The 9,957-nt window shown below is 41.4% G+C and overlaps 1 protein-coding gene across 1 annotated transcript in view; it reads right to left on the bottom strand.

Moving 5' to 3' along the window:
- The window catches only part of PROX1 (prospero homeobox 1), a 37,892-nt gene that overhangs the window by 13,737 nt on the left and 14,198 nt on the right, over nucleotides 1-9,957 (bottom strand). The window contains exon 3 of the mRNA XM_010293555.1: nucleotides 9,896-9,957. This exon is cut by the window's right edge and continues 133 nt beyond it. Within this exon, the coding sequence (XP_010291857.1) occupies nucleotides 9,896-9,957 (62 nt within the window). The remainder of the gene's footprint in view (nucleotides 1-9,895) is intronic.

Genomic DNA, 9,957 nt, shown 5'->3' with positions numbered 1-9,957 from the left:
CGCTACGAAATCCAGCCATACTCTAGTACTGCAGGTGATGGGCTCTGCATAACTACAGAAGGTGATCCAGTATCCTGAAGACTCTCTCCCTCTTGGACTCAACAGTATTTCTTCACCTCACTTCTTGTGTTATTGTCACTTCCATAGGACACTGAACCGTGGCTACTTCAGCTCCCAGTTTATCTCTCCTTCATGCAGGTGAAGGACACACAGTCCTCATGGACCCCTGCAATATTCTGCTGTTACTTCCTCACAGCCTCAGTATTTCACTTTTACAGATTTCAGTATCTTTGAAAACAGCGTCCCCGTTGTGCTCCACGCCAATGTTGGAAGGCCTCTCTGCAAGCAAATCTGCGCTGCCACTGCTGTCTCAGCCCAGGGATACCTGCTCTGAGAAAGGGCAGGAACCCAGAAAGTTGGGACAGAAACCAAGCGTGGGTCATGATGCTGCTATATCGTTTCCAAATGTTATGACAGTTTGTTCATTCACGTTATGAAAGCCTGACTCTCATCCATTTTAAAACACATTGAAGATATCAAGCAAACGGTGTTCTGTGTGAAGGTGACCTATTCAAAGTCCTATAGGACGGGCAATCCTATCTGTAAGACGTCTGTTAAAGTCAGTCACACAGCCCTGACCCCGCACTGTGAGACGGTATCGGCTAGGGCCTCCTCTTTTGGCAAGCGCACCTTACAAAAATAAAAACAACACCCCCCTCCACCCTACATCCATAAACACGATGGCTCTGTGACTCCAAATCCAGGTCTGCATTTGATTTTTAAGTTTAAAAAAAAAAAAAAAGAAACTTTTTTCCAATTAACATCTAACATATATTCACACACTTGACTGTATAGTAACACAACAAAAGACAGTTCATCAGCTGGCACAGATTAATTAGCTCCAATGATTGCTCGATTCTGATTTACACCAGAAACTGAGAATCCAGCCCAGAATTTAGTTCCATGTCACGGAGAAAAAGCATGGGGTGGGTGGGATGTGGAGGGAAAAGTCTTACAAAGCTAGTAAGCTAACCCACTATTTTCACATCTCTATCTTATGATATTTATATAGAACAGCATAGGTAAAGTTTAGAAGATCAAACATTTCCCTCAATTTTCACAGTACAAAATGCTCTATGTCCTTTTAACGTGACACACTAAAACAGGATATAAGAAATTTCAGACGATCAGGTCTCGTGAACACCCTCCTCCTTCACTGGACAGTGCTGCTTCCCCAGAAGTTCTGAGTGAGAAATTTAACTGTGTCGTCTAAAAGAAATTAAGAAAGTCTGGAAGAAACATGTGCAACTTGCATGTTACCCATTACCACAACTAGGATTTATTAAATGGTAAGAGAAATCACTGGTTTCTTTTCCTTTTTTTCCTCTTTCTTTTTTTTTTTTTTTTGCAAACACCAAGTTTTAAAATTGAACTGCCTAGCCTAACAAACTCTTTCTATATGCAGGATGAATGAAAAAGCATTTCAGCTTGCGAGGGAAAAGACTTTACATGAGTGAAGGACAAAATGGGTTAAAATTCACCTTGCTTCTCACTCCTCATCTACGATGGATTTTTGGAGAACGATGGACATCTGGAAATCAGTTTTACATAGAAAAATAGAAAACAGGGAAGAACTAGGAAGATGAATAAAGGCTCATCACAGACACAAAAGACCAGAGCAAAAAGAAGCTTGGATTTGGGTATTCTTGTCTGGCAAGGAGGCAGGCAGTAAGGCTAATGAAGCATTTGCGATATGGGACGTATGCCAGCGTAACAAAGAAGATGTGCATCAGCTCTGCAGATGTGCCAAAGCCCCCAGAGCAAAATAATGACATAATCACCATCAGTGTCACAGACCAGACTGTACACAAGGTGACATGGGAGAGAATAAATAAGAGTCTTTAGAGGCCTGTAGTACACACACGGGAAGGAATAGCCATTCCTCACAACTGCCACAAGAGAGTGGAGAGACGTTGGGTATAATGTGTGCAGCTAGCAAAAGAAATCTTGAATTGTGCAAGGCTAACGCACTATAAATTGGTGCTTTTCTCGATCTCCAGTTGACGTTTCAATTCCCACTACCCCTTGTTGAATGCAAAATGAAATGGCAGTAGGAGTCGGAAGAGTTTGCCAAGTTTTGTTTTCTTTTGTTTTTGTTGGTTTTTTTTTTTTTTTTTTTTTTTTGGAAGGGGGTTGTTTTGTTTGAGAAGAAGATGGGGCCATAAGGATGAGTACTGGTAAATAATTGTAAAAGAAAGAAAAAAAACCAAACAAACCAAAAAACCAAAAAAAACCTCAAAACAAAACACAGCACACCACCGCTACATGCACACACGCACACAGGCACAGAAACCCTGCACCATTCAACTGGAACAATCCTAGGATTCCCCCAAAGCAAAATTAGAAACAAACGAGGACAGGTTTTGCTTTTTTTTTCCCTGTGCTTTCTGGTTTACTGCTATCCATGAAGTAAACCAGGAAAAATCCCACTAAAATATTTTTCCACGCTAAAAGACAAGATTACTATTTTATTGATCAGTAATAAAACACCGCTTAGGGCAATTTAGTACTTAACATGTTATTTGCGGTGGGGAGTAATCTGAAAAGCTCTGAGTAGCCTTAAATCATTTCACAACAGCTCTTCCTGCATAAAAGCAAGTGTTCGCCTCCGTACAGCTGTGTGATTTTGTGGTATATTTTTTTACAGGACTTTTGTCAATTTTTAAAGGGAACATCTGTTTAATAAAGTAGAACAACACTGGTAATAATCCACAGGCCTAAGTGGGCAAACTGTGAAAGAGCAGGAGATACGCTGAAGGCGCCAACAGAACTCTCGCAGAAGGAACGCTCAAGTACATAATTGTTTGCAGGATCTGGCCCTACAAGAGGAGCTCAGAAGAACAAAGCACTTGGCTTCACCAGTGTCCCTTTTCATTGCTTCTAATGAAAGATTCATAAGAATAACTTTAATTTTTTATGATCTTTTTTTGCATTACTGTATTAGCTGCATCTACTTTGTATGCAATTTCTTCTTAAATACAGAAAACCTATTTCAAAATATCAGGCATAATAACTTAATCAGTACAATAATTGATCTTGATTGTTGTGTGTCCTTCTGAACAGTAAGAAAGTGCAATGGAACCCAGAAAATGTTTTATATGAGCCCAGAAAATGTTTTATGTGATTATTCCTTTTCATTGCAAAGTGATGTATACATGAAGAATGCAGGTAGAGATCCGGAATTCTTTCTAATTTTTTTTTAAGACAAAAAAAATTATTAAAACCTCCCTAATTTGCTAGTTAAACTATCAGTGGAAGAATGATTGTATTTGTCCTTTTTGGCTTCGCCCAATTAATTGGAGCAGTAACATAACGATTGTTAATAAACGGCCCTAATTTGACTATACTTCTTGCCTATCTACTAACCGCACCAGATCTTTGTTTAGCATATCATCAGGGAAAACAAGGAAGCATGTATATAATTTTGTTCTGTTGTATATGAAGTTTAATAATTATGCCACAGAGGATTCTAAATTAATCGCAGAAGGCACAACAATATTAATAATCTCTTTAGCAAACTCTGACTTCTTTGCACTTTGATGTTAGGAGCAGAGACAGTATGAACTGTGGCAGTTTTTTAAATTGGTTGAGTGTTTGTTTCTGTTACAGCTTATACCAATGTTTTCTTTTATGCTTTTTCTACCCTGTACCTTTCTTCCCTCTAAGAAAAAAAAACAAAACAGACCACAAAACAGAACCACATAACAACTCAACAAACAAGCCTGTGCTTATTTGGGTGTGTTTTGATCAAAGCTGACAGATCGAATTTTTCATTTATTTACCAAAGTTTCATTGCAGCCATTCTTCATAATTACTGCAGCGTTTTAATTTTTTTTCTTCCCCTGAATAGGAGAGAAGGCGTTCTGAGAAAGTTTTTAATTAGCTAAATGGGTCTGTGTAATCTAGATGAAATAAACACGCCCGTTTGAAAGGGTTGTTAGAACTTTTCCAGCCATTTAATCCATAGATGGCTGAACACAATGATACCTTCCACAGAAAGCTACAGCCACCACCAGCAGCTGTTAGAAGAGAGCTTGCTCCCTGCTCCTATTGATAACCCTTTGTGGAATGAAGAAAAAGAGCTGAGGGAAGGAGAACTGAATGTCAGACAATAGACATCGCTACACACACTGTCTCTGAACTTTCCTCATCTCTGAAGGACAATTAATTATGAAGGCCTTTGGGGTAGGTCGAAGCAAGGGAAAACCTACTGCTGGCCCAGCACTCCAGCCGCTATCTCTGTGTTTGTTAAATGGTTGTGCCTGTTGGGGAACCAGAGTAGCAGCCACCAAAATAGCCAATAGATCATTTAGGAAAAAAGAGCAAAAGATTTTTTTATGTGTGTCTGTCCTTGTATAATTCTATTCTCACTGTGAAATCATCCATACACAAAACACAAGGACAATTTTTTTTTTTTTTAGAAGAGCCACAGGGTAGGTTACAGTCAGAAACGGCCTCTCAGTGGTGTGTTAAAAAGGATGGTCTTTTCACCAAATCATTTCACAGAGGCAAAACAGACAAATACAAAGAGTTGAGACTTTTTCTCCTACATTAAATAGAGTAACTGATAAGGTCAGACATATGATACCTAAAGACATGAATCTGTGAACTCTTGAAGTCAAAGGACTTCTCTGTGCAAAGGAACAATCTTTCAAAGGAAATAGATCATAGAACTCCACTGAATCCCCTTTAAACTTTATGAAGCAGGAGGAGAAAAAGCTCTAAGTAGGGAAGCTTGACAGAAGAGCCTTGAACTATTTTCTGAAGGAAAGATGAGACCCTCCCTAGGCTGCCACAAAACATCTTTTTTTTCTAAAGGCTCTTCTGAACTTTGATATGTGCCAAGACACCGCTATTGAAAGCTGTATAATTATGTGCTATAGCCACTGTAGAAAATGCTTTGTTCACCACAACAAAGAACAATAAGCAAAGTAAAGTGACATTACACTGTATCTTTTTCTTTAAGAATGTTGAGAAAGGTCATGGTACGTTATAACTAATAAAGCTGTTGAGTAAGGAAGTTTAAAGTTGATCTTGCTGTGCTTAAATGTAACCCAATGACAAAAAGGCAGAGGGAACTAAAATTGTAATGACATTAAAAAATAGATCATATATCAACGTGCCAACTTCATTATACAAACACCTTGAATCCAAAGGACACAAACAGAAAAAACGAGGGTAGTCCTGCAACGGTATTCCTCTCACGATCACCTCCCTAACAGCATCCAACTACAATCTGCAAAAACTGATTAATAAGCATTAATTGATACGTGCAATGCACGGACCTTCTACTGCAAGCCATGGATTTTCTTACTTGATTAAAAACCGGGTTCACTTCCTGTGCAGTTTCCAGGCAAGGTCTGCTGTTTCACAAGAGAGCTTCTTCAAAATTTGAAAAAAAAAAAAAAAAACAAAAGGAAAAAGGCCTGAGGTCATGAATTAAATTTCCTGAAACCAAGATTTTATAATTCCATCTAGACACCTATGTTTCAGTTTTTCTTCAGAGGAATCAGGACAGTTACGTTTGCTATTCTCAAACGGCCAGAGCGGCTTTACTCTCCTTCCTGCAGATCACCAGACAGCGGCCCTCCGACTTCGTCTTTAAGAATGCTGAGCGCGATGGTGAAACGCTACAACAATAAAGCCCTTGAAGGAGGAAGTATACAGCTGAGGGAAAAAATGCGAGGAGTTTAATACTGAAAGAAACAACTGTCCCGTTAGGCTGTGCCCACTGCTGGTACCACCAGAAGCGCAGAGGCTGCCACGGCAGAGCAGTGTGTATGGGAAGAGCAGTCTCCGAGATGGAAGGCAGCAAGCTATGGACTCGATTTTCACTTCTCTCGAGGCCACTTTGCGCTGCTGCGGTTGCGTAAAGGAGTATTAGGGTGGTTATAAATTGTCCTTTACAGTGCCTGTGTATCGCAAAAACCACTCATAAGTGGCCTTAGTTTAAGTAACAATCAGGTTCAAAGGCTTTAATTCTCCTTTTGATGAACACCAATTCAGTTCAAGATGAATCCTGCAGATGAAACTGGGGAAGGATACAGCTTCCTAAAATAAGCACGAGTGGCCAGAATTTTCGACAATTTAGGATGTCTTAATTTTTGGATGCAGTGCTGGGCACACTTCATTTTCAGGGAATGGACTGTTGAGGACCTCCTGACAAAGTGGCTCTCATTAATAGATCTCCAGTTGAGCATCCCAAAATGGAATTGGCCTAAAACCATCATTGCTTCTGAAAATTTTGGCAGCCAGCGTTCCTCTCAAGGGTTCATAGGCCGCTTACGTGACTGGGTTATTACTTAGATTTTATAGGTGGTGTTATTTGAATTACTTTATATAATCTCATTGATTTTTATGGGACTAACTCAGAGTGCCTTAAGTTAAACATTCTGCTAAGACTTGAGTACAACTGGTCTTAATTAGGTTTTTCCCACTAGAATGGTTTTCCCCTGCCAAAAGCAGAGCGAACTTCTTAAAAATGGTTTTCTCCCCCTTCGAAACGATGACACGTGCCGTAACTAGCGCTATGAAAAGAGGCAATCATCGCATCAAGCCCCACTGTACCAAAACTGCATACAGTGTATTTGTGCAAATAACGCAGCTTGGCAGACGTTTCACTATTGTGATCAATCTCAGTAACTATGTCGGCAAAATCGGGCGAGTTCCCGTGAAGCAGCAGGCAGGCTGAGCTCAGAAAGATGGCGTGCGCGGGGGCTGGCTTTGGTGCTCATTTGCTCGCTTACGCAGAGGAGCGTGGCGAGTGTAAGGAGTAGGCAGGAGGGCACAGGGCAAAATCGCTAGCACGGAGAAACCCTGAGACTTCAGAACTAAGACTGAGTCGTTAAATACCCACAAGGAAAAGGAACGGGCATCGTGCAGAGAGATGTTTCTACACGGAGAACGACAGTAACTTGCAAAAAATGCCAGGGAACAAGGACGATGGAGGAGGAGCGGAAGCCAAAGCAAGGCTAAAATCCAGGTATTGTCCTCAGGCCAATTTCTTGTTGTAAGTAAATAAATCGGGGAAAAAAAAAAATCTTATTTATGGTTTTTAACCATATTTTTATTTTAACTCACAGCGTGGTGTCCCCTTGCTTGAAATCATCCTGGCACAGTGACAACTGTTTGCTCTGATGATGTGTCTTAGGATGGATTTTGAAAAACAGTTATGAAATGATTTGGGATTTTTTTTTTTTCCTTTTAATGAGTAGCAACAATACCTGACTTTAATTATTACAGCTGGCATTCAAAAGGCTATGGCAACACCACAGATGAGACAGATATCTAGTGGCACAGCAAGCTGTCCTCTCTTTCGGACCATCTTCAGCATTTCTGCTGGGACACTGACATTTGTGGCTTTCATTCACCAGGACATCCCACCTTCTCCCTCCCTGGAAGAAAGGCCCTGGAGGAGAGAAACATCTTCACCTTCCACAAAAAAAAAAAAAGCATATGTCTCCCTCCCTTTCAAAACTCATTTTCAAATTGCTCTGCGCAGCTCAGCACGGGTTTCTCCAGCTAGCCCTACTGCAAGAGAGAGAAACGTGGAACCGGCTACACGCGCATACACACATGTGTGCACACAAAACACAGGCGAAGTTGCATCGTGCTGGAGGAGGCGTTGCGTCTGTCTCTGGCTCACAGCCACAAGGGTACAATGGCAAAGCTAAAAACGATAGGCCATGTGGTTTGTTAAACATCTTATTTGACTTTGCTACAAGCTGTCAGTTCCAGCGCGCGGGGAAAGGAACACGCTATCACAGATTCCTGAGCAAATCAATGGCACAGCCTGATATGGACCAAATGCACATTTTAGCTTTATCATTTTTTCCTAATAGTCAATTTAAGAGTATTAAAGTGTATACACAAATTTCACCCAGGAAGACATAAAGGGTGAGGGTTTAGGAATAGTAGTGTAGGTGATTTAAGAGAAACAGCATATTGGACTAATCAGAAGATCAGCAAAGCATCATTGAAGTATGAGAGGAAGGAACGCTAAATATGGCAAATGCTCCGTTTGCTAAATCCCTTTGGATCCAATTTCAACATTACGGTACTTGTCATTTTTGCTTTGCAGCTTGTGGGGGAGGGGGCTGGGCATTTATCGGCGAAAGTCACACTGGCTACATTAGAAACTGCACCGTACACCTAATGGTCTCACAACTGCTGGATCTTCAGTGTAAAACCAAGATTTAAACCTCTAGGAAATTCTCATTATAGTAGATAACACAAGAACGACTGTGCAAAAGAATCTGCAAATCATCGCCATTTATAACATGCCTTTCCCTCCATGATGGGGCAAAAAAACCAAGGGCGTCCTTTCCTACCAGCTACTAGACCCCTTGGCCAAGAAGAGAGGACTGTGATCACTAGAGGTGCTAAACGTACGAGACTTATATTTTCTTATCTACCTGAAAACACCTGTATGCTCCCCACAGTTCTTTGCTGAAGTAATCCATTTACATTAACACTGCAACTAACGCTTTGAAAAGGAGTAATAAGTGCCCAAAACCATCCAGCATACAAGAACATCTGAGAGCAAAGAACATTTCAACCTACGTTCTGCAAACAGAGAAAAGTTGCGGTAAAAAGAAAAAAAGCCTGGGGGAATCTAAGCACATTTTGACAGAAAAAAGTTAGTCACACTTATCTCCTCATGTATTTCCTTTTCCTGTATTTAGCTATTATGCCTCAGAATACGGGCAGACCTACCTCCCAGGGGTGGGAGTCTCCTGTCTCGTGTGTGCATGAGTACCTACCGGGGCCAGAGCCCTCAGAAGGGCCTGGGGAGGCCACGGCACACCAAACATGGAGTCTGGACATTGCCATCAGTGGCAACGAATGGCAAACCCCTCAAGGACCGTCCTCTTCCCCCCTCTTTCTTCACCTGCCCCTTCCATGCAACCATTCTCCCAGAAGACACCGTGTGCCCAGAAGAGGTGGGGAGGAGATGACAAAGTCTTTGCCTAGAGGTTTTTTTGCATCACCTGAACTTACATGCTGTGAAAAAGAGCACTGCTAAAAATCCCTCGGAAGGATTTTAGGTAGGGAACCACCCTCCTTCTGCCAACAAATGTCACTTTTGCTACAGGAGGGGCCTCATTTTGCAACTTGACCCCGACTGAAAGGTGCAGACAAAAAAAAATATAATAATTAGTACCACCATCACTTTCCCACTCCACCAAGAGATGGGATTACTCCAGCCTCCCCCTCACGCACACCCTTTTCAAATGCATCATTACATCTGACTACCTGAACAATGCAAACTGCCATCCTCAGCAGGGAGAAACTCTCTCCCGTGGTATCACCGAGGGTCAGCATGTTAATGATAACAATAGTCTGCTGAGCTACCAGGCTGGCCTGTAAACAGGAATCTTAATCAAAGCCACAAACCCGTTACAGCAGAAAACAGAGAGCATTTACTTCAAGTAGTCATTTTATCCTGCAGCTTGACAAAGCAAATGCATTTCAGTTCTATAAATCAAACGAAGGAAAGCAGAGGAAGGTAACTGCAAGTGTTTGATCACGCAATTACGGAGCTTTAGAAGAGCCGTGAGGTGACTTCTTTCCCTGCCATCCCTCCAAACAGAAAATTCAAAAAGTCGAAACTAAGAAACTTATCCAAAAAAGTGAAAACATTTATCTCTTGTCAAGCCCTAGCAAGGCCTAAGTCTCCAGCTACCAGGGCTACACAGATTAATTAGCGTCATTCAGGGATGTGGAATGCCCAGATTCCACCGGTCACGGCCACAGCAAAAAGGTGTATTATTTTAAAGGCAGCCTGGACCACAGAGCAACTCACACACACAGAGAAACAAAGATCGGTGCCTACCTCAAAATCATTTGCTTTATTGTAGTGCATGTTCAGGGCCCTGTACAGCTCACAGTCTCTGG

The sequence above is a fragment of the Phaethon lepturus genome, unplaced genomic scaffold (assembly GCF_000687285.1).
Source record: "Phaethon lepturus isolate BGI_N335 unplaced genomic scaffold, ASM68728v1 scaffold22548, whole genome shotgun sequence".
In the NCBI taxonomy this organism is placed as follows: domain Eukaryota; kingdom Metazoa; phylum Chordata; class Aves; order Phaethontiformes; family Phaethontidae; genus Phaethon; species Phaethon lepturus.
The sequence above is the reverse complement of the archived record's forward strand: the minus strand, read 5'-3'. Positions and strand labels throughout refer to the sequence as shown.